Raw genomic sequence first — 19,004 nt, forward strand, 5'->3', positions numbered from 1 at the left:
TACAAAAAATTCTTATTTTTTAATTAACGATCTTTTAAATTAACTAAATAATCTTTATAAGACTTTATTAGATATTATTTAATAAAAAAAAATTTATAATTATTTAATCTTTAAAAGATATAATAGTTAGTTATTTTTTAAGTATTATATAAAATTTATAGAATATATCGCGTATATATAGAAGTATAGTAATAAAGAATATTAAATTAATATTATTTAACTAAATCTTATAATCGACTTAAGAAATAGAATAAATCTTTATCTTTAGAATAAATACGCTATATATAAAAGAAAGTAGATATTATTAAACTTAAAGATATATCTTATTATATTAAAATATTATAATTTAATATATATTAAATAATTAGTAAATAAGAAAGTAAAGATATTTACTAAATAATATATTAAGACGAGACTTAAAGATATAAGTAAATTACGTAATAAATATACTATTATTTCTTATCTTAATTTAAAGAAATATCGATAATAAGTATAAACTATATAAATATATTAGATCTATAAACGATATAGTTATAAGAATATAATAGACTAATATACGACTCGATAATACTTCGAATATCGTATTTTTAAACTAATTAAAACTATTCGATATTAGAATAGTCTTATTTTTTCATATTTATAAATTAATTTTTTAGACTTATATTACTTAATAAAAATCTTATATTAAGCTTATTAATTAAACTTCTCTTATTATTATATACTCGAAGATCTTTTTAAATTATAGTATATTATTTATAAATCTTACTATCGCCGTTAATAGCGTTAATAGATATCGACTATATAATATTTTATAAAGAATCTTATATTAAAGTTATTTAGTATTTACTTTTAGATTTAATATCTACGACTAGAGAGCGATTTGAAAGTAATTAACTAATTAGATTATATTATTATACTACTATTCTTCTATTAAAATATAAGTAAAGACCTATAAATTAAATTTATAAAGTTAGATTTTTCTAAGTTAAATCGAATTTTAGTTTTAGTTCTAAGTTAAATCGAACTCTAATCGCTTACTATACGTTTTTAATCTATATATAAATATATATATATAAAGAGAGACGCGCTAAGATCTAATTAGAAAGGTATATTAAGTATAGAGAATTAATTTATAATAATTATCTATAAAAAATAGAGAACGACTATATTCTTATAATAAGAAGTATTAAAATATCGAAAAGAAATAGAGATAATATATTAATTAGTAATATGAATTTCATATTATCTTCTATCGTAGTGAAATCTTTCGAATAATAAAATAGCTATTAGAGTAAGATATCGAACGATTTTAATTCGTTTAAATATATATTATTCGATATTTCTTTTATAGAGATTTAATTAATTATAATTATCGTAGTAGATCTTTCTTTTATAACGTTATTATAGTAATATATTATATTAATATAATAAAGATAATAAATTAAGTTATAATAATATTCTTCGCTTATTAAGTAATAATTTAATATAGAATCGTAGAGAGTATATAACGTAGGATTTTAAAGAGCTAAGTCGTATTCTTAATAATAATAGCCTTATTACCGCTTAATTTCTTCGTAGTATTCTTCATAGTATTCTCCGTAATATTCTCCGTAGTATTCTTCGTAGTATTCTCCGCATTTACTTATTATAATTCCTTCTCTTACTTCTTAATATAGTAAAGATAATAGACTAAATTATAGTAATATTCTTCGCTTACTAAGTAATAATTTAATATAGAATCGTAAAGAGTATATAATATAAGATCTTAAAGAGCTAAGCTATATTCTTAATACTAGAAGTCTTATTATCGCTTAATTTCTCCGTAATATTCTTTATAGTATTCTTTATAATATTCTCCGTAGTATTCTTCGTATTTATCTATTATAATTTCTTCTCTTACTTCTTAATATAATAGAGATAATAAACTAAATTATAGTAATATTCTTTACTTACTAAATAATAATTTAATATAAAATTATAGAGAGTATATAACGTGGAATCTTAGAGAGCTAAGTTATATTCTTAATATTAAAAGCTTTATTATCGCTTAATTTCTTTATAGTATTCTTTATATTCGTCTATTATATTAATTTCTCTTATACTAACTAAGTAAATTAATATAAAACTATAGAGAGTAAATTTATTATATTACTACTACTAATAATTATCTTCGTAATATTCTTTATAGTATTCTTTATATTCGTTTATTATAGATTCTTCTCTTATTTAACTAAGTGCGAGGATATTAAGAATAAATATATTTATATTAGTAAAATTAATAGAATTAATAGAATTAGTAGAATTAATAGAATAATAAAAGAAGAATAGTTATATAAATAGATAAAAGAATTATTATTCGATCTCGAATACGTTTAATATAACTATAATATTTAAATATTAATTTAATTTATTTATCGCTAGCTTAAGAGAAGTATATAGAGAAGAATATATTCGTTTAAGCTCTTTTTAAGAGTCTTTTAACGCGTTTATAAGTAGTAATAGATAATTATTAAACTCGCTTACGACCTCGATTATTAATAATAATAAATTCGCTAAAGAATAATCTAAGAGTATTAATAGAGACTCTAAGAGGCGAATAAAAGAAATATATATATTTAAATTAAACGCGTTTAATATAATTATAATATTTAAATATTAATTTAACTTATTTATCGCTAATTTAAGAGAAATATATAGAGGAGAATATATTCATTTAAGCTCTTTTTAATAACTTTTTAACGCGTTTATAAGTAATAGTAGATAGCTATTAGACTACGGCCTCGATTATTAATAATAATAAATTCGTTAAGAGATAATCTAAAGGCGTTAGTAGAGGCTCTAAGAGGCGAGTAAAAGAAATATATATGCCTAAAGCGTTTAATAACGTTTCCGCGAGAGATATCGAGAATAATTATTTTTATATTAATAAATTAATAGAATAGTAAAAGAAGAATAATTATATAAATAGATGAAAGAATTATTATTCGATTCTGAACGCGTTTAATATAATTACTATAACTACTATATTTAAATATCTATTTAATTTACTAATAGTAAACTAAACTTTATTATTTTTATAGCGTTAGAAAGCGTATACTAAGCTTTATAATTTACGAAATTATAAAGAAATAGCATTTATAAAAAGCTAATTATTTTAAAGTGTAAAACTTCTATATATAAATTTTTAATAAGAGAGCTTAAGAGAACTAGCGAGCTAATTTAGTTAGTCTAGTTAAAAGACGTAATAATCTTAAATTAATAATTAACTATATATATAAATTTAAGATTTTCTAATTTAGCTCTATCTTATTCTTTTATATATATTAATTAGATTTAAAATAGTTATTTTATTATTAAATATAATAGATTACGTTCTTAATTACTATTTATTTATTTTATTATAGATCTTCGTTAAATTAAAAGTTCTTAACGCTATAATAGAGTACTATCGACGATACGCTAGCGAAATCTTCGAGACGCGATATTAATATTATAGTCGTCGTTAAAGAAAGATATTAATTTAATCTAATATAGTATATATTAAAAGTCTTTATTTTTATAAATTTTAGCGAGTAATAATTCTTTCGAAAGATTATAATAAGAATATTAGAGAAGAGCTTAAAGAGTCTTATAGATATATATAGTATTCGAAAAGATATAAGATTTAATATGAGATTTAAGTAATTTTCGAGATATTATTTTAAAAGATATAGAATATTTCTAATCTTACTCGATATTTTATACGTAAATTATTCTATTTTAAAATCGTCTCGTATAGAATAAACTAGTCTCGTTATAGAACTTTAAGAATTATAAGATTCTATAAATAGACGAGTAAAGATCTATAAATTAAAGTTATAATTATTTTTTTAATTAGAGCTATCGAGTAAATAGATAAGCGATCTTTAGTAAGCGAACTTTAATAAGCGATATTTAAATTCCTTACGCTTTAATAATTATAAGACTAAATTTAAGAATTCTATTTTTCTCTAAATGCTTATATTTTATTCTATAATTAAAAAAATAATCTTAGAATTTAAATAGAAAATAAAAAAGTTATTCTAAAATTAAATATTATATATCTATTTTTCAATTAGAACTATTCGACTATATTTTTTTAATAGTTATAAATATTAATTTATTTATTTATAATAACTTAGTTAATCTAATTAAAGAGCGTGGTAATTCTAAATTTATAATTAATTATATATATAAATTTAATCTTTTTAAGCTTAGCTCTATCTTATTCTTTTATATATATTAATATATTAATTATAAAGATGTAAATTTTTAAAGAAAAGAAGTAAAAGTTAAAAAGTTCTAAGTTTAAAAATTTTTATATCTTTTCGACTAGTAGATATATAGATAAGATATCTTCTATATCTTCTAATTCTCTAAAGAACTCTAAATTTTCTTCTTTAATTAAAATCTATAGAGGCTAGAAATATTTAGAGATATAAGATAAGTAATAAATCTATATCTTCGATTAATTAGCTATAGAGACTATAGCTATTTAAGAGAAGAAAGTAATATTACGAGTATACTTTAAATATATTACTTAGCTTTATAACTAATAAGTCTTAACGAAGATACTCTCTATTATATATTTTTTTATTTTTATATATAAAATTTTATAATCTTATTATTCTATTCTATCTTACTTATATAATATATCTCTATATCGATTCTAATATTTATAATTAATTATATATATAAATTTAAGATTTTCTCGCTTAACTCTATCTTATTCTTTTATATATATTAATTAAATATTTCTTAATATTTCTTAAAGATATAATCTTTTAATTAGAAAGACTTATAAAAATAATATAAAGTTAAGTATTAATATATATAATAGAATAAGATAGAATTAAGCTAAAATATCTTAAATTTATATATATATTTAAATTTAAATTTAATATTATTATATTTATTAATTAAATCGATTAAGTTAACTCGCTAATTCTCTTAAAATCTCTTATTTAAAAAATAGATATACGTTATTTATAAATAGAATAAATTTTTTATTTTTTATTAAAATTTTAAGATTATTTTTTTATATTATAAAACGTAGTTTATACTTTTTAACGATTTAAAAACTTTAAAATTTAATCTTATAATTATTAAAGAGTAAAGATCTTAAATAATAATTATTAAAGTTCGCTTATTAAGTTTATCGATAGTTCTAATTAAAAAATAAATATATATTATTTAATTTTAAAATAATTTTTTTTTATTATTAAAAGTAGTATAGACTTTTAAATAATAATAAAACTATTAAATTTAATCTTATATATATTTAAAGATAAAAATTCAAATATCGCTTATTAAAGTTTATTTATTAAATTTACTCGATAGCTCTAATTTAAAAAAATAGATTATAAATTTAATTTAATATCTAGATTATTTCTTAGATAAGTTTTATTATAAGTAAGTATAAAGTTAAGTCTAATAAGTTCTATATAGAATCTATTAAAGAATTAAATTATCTATTAAAAAGAATCGTAATTTTATCTTATCTTCTTATAATAATTAATTTATATATAGATTTTAATTAATTAATCTATAATCTCGCTAATTAATATATAGAGATTTATAATATATCTATATCTTCTATTTAAATTATAAGAAATTACTTCTTTATTTATTTAATTAAATAATTAAATATAGCGAAAGAATATTTTAATAATTACGATCGTTAAATTATTTACTCGTAATATTTAATTAAAAAGCGTAGAACTATTAAATTTATAATTATATATAAAATTAAAATTAGAATTTTCTAACTTAACTTTATTTTATTCTTTTATATTAGTATATATAATAGAATAAGATAGAGTTAAGCTAAAAAATCTTAAATTTATATATATAATTAATTATAAATTTAGAGTTACTACGCTTTTTAATTAGATTAACTAAGTTATTATAAGTAAACGAGTAAAGGCCTATAAATTAAATTCATAATCGTTTTTTTTTAATTAGGACTATCGAGTAAATTTGATAAGCGGTCTTTAGTAAGCGATCTTTGATAAGCGATATTTGAATTTCTTATCTTTGAAGAACTATAAGACTAAATTTTAAGATTCTTTTTTTATCTGAAAGCCCACATTACGTTATGTAATTTAAAAGAAAAATTTCGAAATTTGAATAGAAAATAAAAATGTTATTTTAAAATTAAATAATGTGCACCTGTTTTTTTATTAGGGCTGTCGAGCTTTGATAAGCGATATTTAAGGTCCTTACCCTTTAATAATTATAAGATCAAATTTTAGAATTTTTACATCATTGAAAAGCGTAATATTCGCTCTATAATTCAAAAAAATAATCTTAAAATTTTAATAGAAAATAGTAAAGTTATTAAAGGGTTAAAAGTAGATTAAGAGATTTTAATAGTTACGGACGCTAATTTATTTACCCTCGATAACTTAGTCGGTCTAGCTAAAAGGCGTAATAACTTCGAATTTATAATTGGCTATATATATAAATTTAAGATTTTCTAGTTTAGCTCTATCTTATTCTTTTATATATACTAATAAATTAGCGTTCGTAACTATTAAAATTTCTTATTCTACTTTTAATTCTTTAATAACTTTACTATTTTCTATTAAAATTTTAAATTTTTTTTTAAAATTATAGAGCGTAGATTGCGCTTTTAAACGCTTAAAGTATTTCGAAATTTAATCTTATAATTATTAAAAAGTAAGGCATTTAAATATCGCTTATTAAAGATTATTTATTAAATTTACTCGATAGCTCTAATTAAAAGTATAATTATAATTCTAATTTAAATAATTTAGATTATATTATATAGACTTTATAATATATAAATAACTCGCTATATAGCTTACGAGTTTTATTAAAAATTAAATAGAATTTAAATAAAGATTTAAAGATAGATTTAAAGAATAAAAGCTATTAAAAGAGTTAATATAAAAGAAGTCTATTAATAAATCTAATAATAGTACGCTACGTAATAAAGCGAGGAATCTTAATAGGGTTTTAAAGAGGGTTAGAGTCGGGGTAAGGTTTCGAATTAAGATTTTAAGTTTTTTTAAAACCTCGACCTCGTCTTAAATCGAGAGCGAGATTTTAAAATATACTTCGTTATCTCGATAGACTCTAAGTATCTTTTAATAATCTCTTTAAATTTTAATATTTTATATTAAGAATAGAGTAAAATAGAGTATAAAATATAATATTATAGTTTAAATTAAAGTATAAGATATAGATACTTAAAAAGATAATTAGAAGATATATAAGATTATATTTACGAAGTATTATAAGAGCGTTATAAGAATATTATAAAGATAATAGCTTTAAGCTAACTTAATTAATAGACTTAATAAGAATAACGAAGTATCTTCGTTACCTCGATAGAAAATCCTATTCTAATCTATTCTATCTCGTTAAAAATCTCGACTCAAAGCGAAGTAGTATTAGATATCTAAAATCTCGTCTTATCTCGTCTCGTTACGTAGCGTAAATAATAGAGAATCTTTTATAATATCTTTCTCTCTTTTAAAAGCTTTTTCTTAATAATATTTAGAATTTAATATATATTAAAAGACTTTAAAATAGATTAATAAAAAATAAATAGAGAAGAAAAACGCGTTTTTAGAGATAGTATCGCTAAGTTAAAAACTATTATTATTAATTTAAGAGAAGTATATAAGAAAGACGATAATTATAAGTTCGTTTAAACTCTTTTTAAAGATTTTTTAACGCGTTTATAAGTATATTATATAACGAAGTAAAAGATCTTATTAAAGTTTTAAAAGAGAATCGAAGTCGAGATAAGATTTTAAAGAAAAGATTTAAATTTTCTCGAAACCTTAACTCTATCTTAATTCTAGAATAGAATTTTAAAGTATATCTTATTATTTTAGTAAATTCTAAATATCTCTAAGTAATTTCTTTAAATCTTAATATTATATATTAAAAAATATTATAAAATAAAAATTATTATATTATATTATAATTTATTTTAAAATATAAATAAAAAAATAAAAAAATAGTATATATAATAGAATAAAATAGAGTTAAGCTTAAAAATCTTAAATTTATATATATAGCTAATTATAAATTTAAGTTCGCTATACTTTTTAATTAAATCGACTAAGTTATCGCGAGTAAATAAATTAATATTTATAATTATTAAACGTTCGTAATTATTAAAAAAAATAGATATATATTATTAATATATAGAATAACTTTTTTATTTTCTATTAAAATTATAAGATTTTTTTTTCTTATTATAAAACGAAATATAAGCTTTTAAATAAAAAAAGAATTTCTAAATTTAATCTTATAATAATTAAAGCGTAAGAAATTTAAATATTACTTATTAAAGTTCGCTCGATAGCTCTAATTAAAAAATAGATATATATTATTTAATTTTAGAATAATCTTTTTATTTTCTATTAAAATTTCGAGATTTTTCTTTTAAATTATAGAACGTAATATAGGCTTTTAGAGAAAAAAAATTATTAAATTTAATCTTATAGATATTTAAAAGTAAGGAATTTAAATATCGTCTATTAAAAGTTCGCTTATTAAAGTTCGCTCGATAGTTCTAATTAAATAATAAATATATATTATTTATAGAATAACTTTTTTATTTTCTATTAAAACTTTAAAATACTTCTTTTTAATTATAGAACGTAATATAGACTTTTAAATAAAAAAAGAATCTTAAAATTTAGTCTTATAGTTCTTTAAGAATAAGAAATTTAAATATCGCTTATTAAAGATCGCTTATTAAATTTACTCGACAGCTCTAATAAAAAAAAACAATTATAAATTTAATTTATAAATCTTTACTTATATAATATAATACTATAATTTATTTTAAAGTATAAGATATAAATATATAAAAAGATATTTAAAAGATATATAAGATTATATTTAGAGAATATAATAGAAACTTTATAAGAATAATAGTCTTAAGCTAATTTATACGCTACGTAACGAAGTGAGAAACCTCGACGAGATTTCGAGGGAGATCGAGGTCGAAGTAGAGTTTTGAGTCGAGGTTTCGAGTTTCCTTAAAACCTCGATCTCGCCTCGATCTAAAGTGAGATTTTAAAATATATTTCGTTAACTTAGTAGATCCTAAATACCTTTAAGAGATCTCTCTAAATTTTAATAAAATATATTAAAAATAGAATAAAATAGAGTATAGAATACGATATCGTAGTTTAAATTAGAGTATAAGATATAGATACTTAGAAAGATAATAAGATATATAAGATTAAGACGCTATAGAAATATTATAAAGATATTATAAGAGTAATAGTCTCGAGCTAATTTAATTAATAGACTTAATAAGATAACGAGATATCTTTATTACTTCGATAGAGAAATCCTACTTCGATCTTATCTCACTCCGTTAAAACCTCGACTCGGAGCGAGATAGTATTAAGTACTTAAAACTCTACTCTACCTCGTCTCGTTATATAGCGTATTAATTTAATTAAATACTAAATAAGAATAATAAGATATCTTCGTTATCTCGAAAAGAAAATCTTATCTTAACTCGACTCTACTTTATTAAAATCTTATCTAGAAATAAAGTAAGATTAAATTCTAAATCTCGCTTTATTTCGCTTCGTTATATAGTATATTTATAAGTAATAATAGATATCTATTAAACTCGCTTACGATCTCGATTATTAATAATAATAAATTTATTAAAAAGTAACTTAAGAGCGTTAATAGCGACTTTAAGAGATAAATTAAAGAGATATATATATCTCATAGATCTAGTAATATAAGAGTAAAAAATATAGAGAGTAATTCTAATATTTATATTTAATAGATTAATAGATTAATAAAATAATAGAAGAATAAGAATTATATAAATAGAGAAAAGAATTATCTAATCGCGAACGGGTTTTATATAATTATATTTAAATATTAATTAATCTTATTAATAGTAGATTAAATTTTATTATAAATCGTAAAGCGAGATTTATAAATTATAAAATTATAAAGTAATTATATTTACTAAGAAGTAAGTAATTATTAGTAAAAGTCTTTTATATATTAACGAGTAAAGCTTTATAATTTAAATTTATAATTTTTTTCTAAAATTAGAGCTATCGGGTAAATTTAATAAGCGATCTTTAATAAGCGATATTTAAATTTCTTATCTTTAAATATATATAAGACTAAATTTAATAATTCTTTTTTTATTCAAAAGCTTATATTACGTTAAATAATTTAAAAGAAAAATAAATAAAAATTTAATTGAAAATAAAAAAGTTATTCTAAAATTAAATAATATATATCTATTTTTTAATTAGAGCTATCGAGCGAACTTTAATAAGCGATATCTAAATTTCTTATACTTTAATAATTATAAGACTAATTTAGAAACTCTTTTTTTATCTAAAAGCGTAAGTTACGTTCTATAATTAAAAAAAAAATTAAGTTTTAATAGAAAATAAAAAAGTTATTCTATATGTAAATAATATATATCTATTTTTTTAATAAAGAGTCTTAAGAGAGCTAGCGAGCTAATTTAGTCGATCTAATTAAAGAGCGTAGCGAACTCGAATTTATAATTAGCTATATATATAATTTAAGATATTTTAAATTAGTCTTATCTTATTCTTTTATATATATTAATTTTTAATAAGAAAATATAAAAGAACTAGTAAGTTAACTTAGATAATTTAATTAAAAAGCGTAAATCTATTAAATTTATAATTAGCTATATATTTAAATTTAAATTTTTATAACTTAGCTTTATCTTATTTTATTATAAATATTAATACTTTAATAATAAAACGCTTTAAGTAGAGATTTTAATATTATATTTCTAGCGGCGATATAATAAATATAGTATAATATCTCTAACTATTATATATAATAAGATATAATAACTTTCTCTCTCTCTAATATCGTATGTTGTTCTCTGATAGAGTTATATTTATTTATTTTTTAAATGTTTATGAGATTTTGCGTTCGGTGGTAATGGGATGTGAGAGAACGATTGCGCTACGGATAGGATTAACTAGGAGAGAGAGATATATATTTACCATTGCATCATATTGTTAAGCCTCGTTGCATGATATTTTGCTGTGAGAGCTCCTGATCAATGTCCCCGTAGCATTTTCCTTTGCATTAGTCCTCGTCTGAGCTGTTTGGAGGGTGCTACTTGTCAGATCTTGAGAATGGTCTTAAAAGGAATTCCCATACGCTCCCATCTCCGATCGCCCATCCGCATGCAACTCTATCTTTTGTGCCGGCTGCTCCATCTCCGATCGCCCACCCGCATGCAACTCTATCTTTTGTGCCGACTGCTCCATCTCCTGCAAGTTTTGCTCGCTCAGCTCGTGCAACGGCTTTCCGCTGAGCTCCAGTGGCCGAAAGTCCTCCTGCATCTCCTGCAAGCCTTTGTCCTTCTTCGAATCAGGCCCATCGGATAATTCAGCTACGGGGCTAGGTGCAGCTTTTGGGGGGGCATTTTTGCGTTTCTTCTTGAGATAGATGATTATGCTGATGGCGGAAGCGAAAAGGACCAACACACCGGCGATTGTACCGCCTGCAATGGCGCCGCTGTTGGATTTTGATGGAGAGGGTTTTGGAGGTTGGGAGTTGGAAGCGGAAGTTGAGTTGGTGGAGGTTGAGTTGGTAGAGGCTGGAGGTTGGAGAAGTCAGTTGAGAAGATTGCCACGGTTTGGGGGAGGGGATGAGAATACTGTTTGTGAAATGCGTGACTTGGAGAAGTGACGCGACCTCTGGAACGAGGGTTTTCATGTAATTTCTGCAAGAATTTCAGCCCTCGGTATTCTATTCGGTATAACACATGCCAAACCTACTGCTGTGCTTGCGCGTAGTACTGTTTTACCACGCCAGACTGCTCGTAAGGTGGAGCTGCGGCGGTGAAATTATCTGCAAAGGCCATGGTGGTCATGTCGAATATTGCCAGGCCTTGCAGAAATTGGTCTGCGGAGTTGTTGTACTCATTTGCAGGTCCAGGAAGGTCGTTCGTGGCTCTGGCGTCCAGCCCCCCAATGGAAAGGATCTGGCTCCCTCCAACAGCATTGCAGGAATGCGCGAACCGAGGATACTGGGGCGGATATGGTACGCTGAACCAGTGGAATGCGGGCAGCGTGAGGACATTGATTGTATCGTATTGAATGGAATTGTCTCCGAAGCGCCAGCCATAGCCTCCGTAGACGAAGCTAAGCCAATAGTCAGCACGTTTTCTGAACATTCTCTCGGTGGAGAGCGGATTTCACATCTCATAGGTGCCGTTCGTTGAGTTGATGCCGGCAGTGCAAAAGGATACTCTTGGACTAGGCGGACTTCCAGTCGTTGTTTGATTGTACCACTCTTGCGTCGCAGGATCAAACACCGAGACAGTTGACAGCCCTACGAGACCATCGGTAGTATTATAAGTTAGTCCATTCAACCCTCCCATGGCGATGAATAATCCTTCCGGCCCAAAAGATGGGACGAATTCCATGGCGCCTCTCTCAATGCCACCCGTCGCGTTACAACACTGAGCGCTAAGATTTGTGAACGACTGGGATTCCATATCAAAGAGTACCGCGCCAGACATAAGGGTTTGTGGCGAGACGGGCTCATAGTATGCACGGTCACCACCGAGGACCAGTGCTTTGTTCTGGCTGTACGCCATGAGAGAGCCGCCAGGGCGCGTAAGCGGCTCCCAAACAGAAGAGTTGGAATCAATCACTTGATTCCAAGCTCCACTTCCGGTATCGTCGGGCTTGAAAGACCACAGTGACAACGGATCAGATTGTAGAACGCCGATACCTGAAGGATAGCCAGTGAATCCGGTATACAGAAGGTCGTCTGCTTCGTAATACCAAAGGGACGGATTATCGAGGCTGGGAAGGCCACTAGGTTTTGCAGTGGATTGCAACACGACCGTCGCATTCGTCCAACTTTTCGAAAGATCGATAGAAAGCAGTGTCGACGCTGAACCAACATATCAGCACCAATACTTACGTGGAACCTACAACCTTATCTTACAGTACTCATAGACTGATTGTCCAGCGTCGTTCAAAAACGAAAATTGTCCCCCATCGATGTAAACCCAATCACCAGCAACGGTAGCTACGAATGCTGTGTTACTCTTCAATCTATCGCTCTAGATGTATGTGTACACTCACAAGCTTGGTATCCTCGTCGGAGATAACTCGAAGTTGCAACCACGCCCGGTGCTTGACGTGTTTCAAGATGTTCGCTTCGCATGGAGGTGGCAGAAGAAGCTGTTAAAAATGTGGTGCTGAGTATTGTCGCTAAAAAGCATGAAACGGATTGATCAGAATTGAAAAGGTTGAAGAGTCGCATAGTGGTAGCCTAGGCGGCGAGCTTGTATTTGCGAGTGATTAAAAGGTGGACAACGGCAGTACAACGACGTTTATTTCACGGAGTATCTCGAGGCACAAAATGTCAAAAGCAAAAAGAAACAATAATATGTGATGTCTTCTCATATTAAATGTTTATTGTTAAGCGTCAAACTAATGCATGCTGCGGAAGGCTGAGTAGACAAGTGCTCCGCTCTGATGAGGCTGATTCGCTCCGCAGGAATATGGAAGAGGGTTGCGAAACGCCTCTAATCTTAAGGCTTCAGCTCGTTTCAACGCGCTAGAAAATAAAAAGCACCGCAACACCATTAGGAATCGAACCTAATACGAACTAAATACCCCCAACAACACGGCCACAACCAGTAGGTGTCCGCCCTTGGACTATGACTAACGGGGAACATTTCGCTCCACAAATCAATGCGTCGCATGGGATTCGAACCTAATAAGCCCTCGCCAACACCGTTCGACGCTGGTGCAATGGTGTTGCGGTGCTTTTTATTTTCTGCGCTGCACGGCTGTGGCGTCACGGTCAGCCTCCATGCTGCCTGTAGGATGAATCGGGCTGTCCATCTCGATAGCCAGCCGCGGAATATGGTTCGGGGAGCCTCGAGTGCCATGAAATTGAGTGTCATTCATGAAAAGCTGCATAACTCTTCAATTATTCCGCTGAAGACCTTCAGATTTTATCCTTCCTTTTAAGTACACGCGAGCAGGGATCCAATGTAGGATTATCAATCGTCCAATGGCTGCGTTTGACTCCGTCTTAAGATCGTGCTTACTCAGGATCGCGGGAAGCTCCTTGTCGCCAAGAATCAGACCCCCCCTATTAACGGAAACTCCCCGAACATAAGAAAGGAAATCGTGTCTATCAAGATCGTAACCCTAACCCTATCTAATATTATATTTGATAAGCAGGCTTCACTTGCTAATTTTCGTCCTTCTATGGGCCCTTGGAAATAATTCCTATAGAATCCAGCCATGTTGTCGGTTGAAACCGTACAGCCGTAGAGATAGACATTATGCGGTTAATCAAGTTCGACAGAGAAGGAAGCACGTCAGTGCTTACCTTACAGCGTTTAACTGCATAATGTTTCTGGTAAAAGTCGCAGAAAGGCGTAACAAACCATGCGTTAGACTCATCGTAGGTTGTTACCTCATAGTTGTCAATCCTGCTCTTAGGCAGCCAGATAAGGTTCATTTGATGCTCGTCTTTCCATGTCGTCCTCGACCTTCTTGGTCACCGCTACTCTTGGATTGATAGTTGATAGTAGGGCGAATTACATTTTCATACCCCAAACTATGGGATTCTTACAAATTCATACCCCATCTTACATTTTCATACCCCAGTGGGGTATGAGTTTGTAAGATACCATTAACAGGGTATGATTTTGTAAGATACCATTAATAGGGGTATGATTTTGTAAGTTGCCATCTATAGGGCGGGTTGGTGTTAGGAATTATTCCACTGGGGGCCCTACGGCGCCCTTTAGGGGTGTCTGCAGCATGAAGTGTAAATACCCCTATTTAACCCTTTAGCGGTAACTCGGGTTACTAACAATTGGGGTAGGTAGCCTGGAACACCCTAAAACACCCTTCTAATGATTTACAGGTATAGGGATGTTGGTGGTATCTTACGATTTCATACCCCAAGAAATGGTAATTTACAAATTCATACCCCAAAGACTGGCAACTTACAAATTCATACCCCATTTTTTTGGTGAGGGGTATGAAAATGTAAGATGGGGTATGAATTTGTAAGAATCCCATAGTTTGGGGTATGAATTTGTAATTTGCCCATTGATAGTAACAAGTCCAGAAGCGTGGTCGATACAACTGCGCTCCTTATGTATAATGGCGCAAAGGACACAACAGTGAAAGCATACCAAGGACTTCTGTCTCCCCCCATTCCTCTCCGGAGCGGGTATAGCTGTCTCCATTCGGCACGCTGTTCCCCATCGTTATGTCCCTTGATGGCGTGATCTATTTTGTGTCAACCTTGTTGACTCGTTTTCTTGAACGCAAGCAGCAGAAGGGCTGCCAGAAGGTTTGTTTCGTTTTTACACTCAAAATTCCCGCCTCCAGCCTGCATCTTGAAAAAATAGTCAATTATGTGGCTGCTGAGGAACGCTTCTCTTCTAATGAAGAATTAAGATTTTTATCATCGTGAGACTCGAAGGTGGACATGTCACTGAATATGGCTAGCGCCTCTCTCCTATTAGCGAACTAAGACGCTACCTATGCTACCTGACGTTCGAAGCGGATCTCAGAAGTCTTTGTGCCGTCCATGTCTCACACTATAAGGGTATGAAGACAAAACGCAACCTCAAAAAAGCTAACGAGAACCAATTTCAATATTCTTGAACTTTCTCGCATTCTGCTCGATGGCGGTTTTTGCGGGCAATCTTTCCATACTACTTGCACCGAAGAAACCGTGGATGCCATCGACTCGATCAATGACGTAACGAGTGTCCTCTACACCTGTATTTCACCAGATCAGCCCTTTTCGCTTCAACATTGGTCGACAATACCCACCTGACACAGGTCCACCGTGGCAAAGCACAATGATATCGGGCTCGATCTTCACGCACGCATCTCTAATGGTCTGCACTATACTTACGCAGTCATCCAATGTGATCTCGCCCTCACCAGCGCCTATACTACCGCCGGTAGTAAGGCCGAGATGCACCACTATCACATCAGCACCAGCCTTGGTCATGCGCTCCGCCTCGTCAACATTGAAGACATATGGCGCTGTCAGGAGATCCAATCGGCGGGCAATTCGAACCATCTCGACTTCTTTCTGGTAAGACATCCCTGTGGCTTCCAGATTCTTGCGGAAGGTGCCGTCTATGAGGCCAACAGTCGGAAAGTTCTGAACTCCACAGAAGCCTAGATCCTTTAGCTGTTGCAAGAACTGGGGCATAGAGCGGTATGGATCGGTAGCGCAAACGCCAGCCATGACGGCGGTGGACTCGATCACGGTCAAAATCTCGGTAGCCTACAGAATCAATACAGAGAGTTAGTCTAAAATGGCGAAACCTTGTGAATCGACCAGCTTCACTTTCCCCATTTGATGAGACCGACCATGTCTAGAACGATAGCATTTGCATCGCCAAAGGGCATCATCCCTGCAAGAGAGCCTCTTCCTGCCATGCGGAAACGGCCAGAGTTATAGATGATGATTAGATCTGCTCCCCCCTTTTCAACGAACTTTGCAGACAGCCCGATCCCTAAACGCATTTACCATCGACGTCGAAAGAAAGTGATGAGGTGGACTGACCAGCTCCCGCTCCAAGAATTGCCTTGCCAGCTGCAATCGTCTCTCTCAAACGCCCAAGTACTTCTATCCTGTTGGTTGGACGTGGCATATTTGCTAGTAGGATAATTTCAACCTCGTAGCTGCTAATCGTGCTTTCTTGGTGCACTGTATCAAGAACTGGTATGTCAGGCGTTGGCCATTTCCCGAAAGTAACGGTGATGAATGGTGTAGGCTTGCCATGCGTTTCGACGTCACTAGATGTCATCGTGCGTTCCATCCTAACCCGATTTGGATACTCCACATTCTCTGCGTCGGTTACATCAGCGGTACCATTTTTCTATTCTCTCCTTGTCCGAGCACCAAGTCTGCCCCACGAAAGCCCCTTGTTGGCCACGAATATGGCCGGCACAAGTTCTAAACCCTTCGTTCTGCTGCTGGGTACCTGCGACACCAAGCTATCGGAGCTCCTCTACGTACGGTCCCATATGCTCCAGCATGGTGTCGGCGTTAAGCTTATGGATGTTGGGCGCAACCCTGTACTTCATCAAGATATTGACTACACTCATGCCCAAGTACTCTCGCATCTCTCAGTCCAGCGCGATACGGACTCAATAGAGCGAGGCCAAGTCATCAAGACAATGACCTCGGCAGCGTCCTCTTTAGTAACCGAGCTTCATTCTCGTAAGATGATCGCTGCTGCCATCTGTATAGGCGGCTCCGGAGGTACATCTTTGGGAGCATCAGTGATGCGCTTCGCCCTCCCAATTGGCTTTCCCAAATTGATAGTCTCAACAGTCGCATCTGGCAACGTAAGTAATTTTGTCGGTGAGACTGACATCACGATGATGTACAGCGTGGTAGATGTAGCGGGTCAAAACTCAATCTTGAATCCGATTCTCGAGAATGCGGCTGGTATGATTGCGGGAGCTGCCAAAGCCTTTCATGATCGCTCAGAGAAGGAGAAAAATGATAAGGTGGCTGATGAGAAGAGAAAGAAAAGCGTTGCAATCACAATGTTTGGTGTTACTACTCCCGCAGTCGAAGCTGCAAGAGCGCAGCTCGAAAGCAATGGCTACGAAGTCTTTGTATTCCACGCGACTGGCGTTGGAGGACGGGCAATGGAGAAGCTCATTTCGCAGCATCGAATCGATGGTGTGTTAGATTTGACAACGTCGGAGCTAGCAGACGAACTAGTAGGCGGAATCATGAAAGGAGGACCGGACAGACTCACGGCTGCAGCGCGAGCTGGCATTCCACAAGTGGTGAGCTTAGGAGGTTTGGATATTGTCAATTTCGGACCACGTGCATCTGTTCCTGCTCAGTTCAAAGCGAGATTACTTTACGAACACAACCCAGATACTACGCTTGTACGAACCTCTGTAGACGAGTGTCGGACATTGGGAAAGCAGATTGCAGAGAAGTTGAGAACCCATGTCGAAAAGCCGGACATGGCACGAGTCTTTACACCTTTGGGTGGTATCAGTATGCTCTCGACAAAAGGAGGGCCATACTACGATAAAGTTGCAGACAAGGCGTTGTTCGACGCTGTTATTCAAGGGCTTGCTGGCAGTGGTATCGCTGTTGTGGAAGATCGAAGGGCTTTCAATGATGACGGCTTTTCAACAGACATGGCCAAGGTTTTAACGCAGTTTATAGAGCAAGGCTTGTGAATCCGCGAGCAACATACGGATTTCTAGCCGCGACAATCAAGATTAACAGAAGGGGTGGCGAGGCGAGGAGAGCTGTGGACCCGTTCTCTAGGCCTCCAAATCAGGTTCAGTGAGCCAGTATGGGTGCGATTGTCATCGGCTCCACTCGACCACGCCTTTCTTCATTGTCATTCTCAAATTTTGAAGCAAGAGGCTCTGTTTTTGATACTCATTCGAAGGAAGAGAAAGCCCATGCTTTCAGAAAATTTGGGTGTTGAGCGGACATTAAAGTTTGTTTGTAAACCAGAGTGTCAACCCTGTGAGACTTAATGATAAAGGACGTTCTTAACAAGGTCAATGATAAACATTATCCTAGTCAATCCGACCCTGACCGTTTTCGTGGCTCCATCGTCTGCACACTGAAATCCATAATTATTTGGCTAAGTTACAACTTCGGCTGATTGTTCTTCTCGCGTTTGCCATTGTCTCAATCAGCACCTAGTGATCAACTGTCATCTCAATGAGCAAACTGTATAATACCTAACATACTGGACGCACGAGCTGATGACTGCTAAAGATATTTGAGTGGACTTGTGCTGGGCAATTTTTATATATGAGTAGGCAAGAGTCCAGCTGTGCCCGTAACGCGACATAAGTAGGCTGGCCAGGAGCCCATTGCTAGATGAGATCAGCTATATGGGATAGCCTAGGACGCGACTGACGATTATAAGTGGTTTTCGTACTTGTTTTGGA

General features: G+C 31.1%; 3 protein-coding genes across 3 annotated transcripts; 1 reads left to right on the top strand and 2 right to left on the bottom strand.

Annotated features, from left to right (window-relative positions):
* Window positions 1–11,183: 11,183 nt before the first annotated feature.
* HO133_005622 (uncharacterized protein) lies at window positions 11,184–13,227 on the bottom strand (the record flags this gene model as incomplete). Its single annotated transcript, XM_037296530.1, has 6 exons — window positions 11,184–11,644; window positions 11,706–11,770; window positions 11,826–12,191; window positions 12,249–12,951; window positions 13,006–13,089; window positions 13,146–13,227. 6 exons carry the CDS (start codon window positions 13,225–13,227, stop codon window positions 11,184–11,186), a joined length of 1,761 nt encoding a protein of 586 aa, XP_037147711.1.
* A 2,448-nt stretch (window positions 13,228–15,675) lies between these two features.
* HO133_005623 (uncharacterized protein) lies at window positions 15,676–16,879 on the bottom strand (the record flags this gene model as incomplete). The annotated part of the gene is made up of 4 exons (XM_037296531.1): window positions 15,676–15,821; window positions 15,876–16,341; window positions 16,428–16,573; window positions 16,624–16,879. The coding sequence occupies 4 exons, from the start codon at window positions 16,877–16,879 to the stop codon at window positions 15,676–15,678; spliced, it is 1,014 nt and encodes a 337-aa protein (XP_037147712.1).
* A 121-nt stretch (window positions 16,880–17,000) lies between these two features.
* On the top strand, window positions 17,001–18,272 carry HO133_005624 (uncharacterized protein; the record flags this gene model as incomplete). The annotated part of the gene is made up of 1 exon (XM_037296532.1): window positions 17,001–18,272. The coding sequence occupies one exon, from the start codon at window positions 17,001–17,003 to the stop codon at window positions 18,270–18,272; it is 1,272 nt and encodes a 423-aa protein (XP_037147713.1).
* Window positions 18,273–19,004: the final 732 nt, after the last annotated feature.

Source organism: Letharia lupina (genome assembly GCF_014066315.1).
Source record: "Letharia lupina isolate WasteWater1 chromosome Unknown contig_22, whole genome shotgun sequence".
Taxonomy (NCBI): Eukaryota; Fungi; Ascomycota; class Lecanoromycetes; order Lecanorales; family Parmeliaceae; genus Letharia; species Letharia lupina.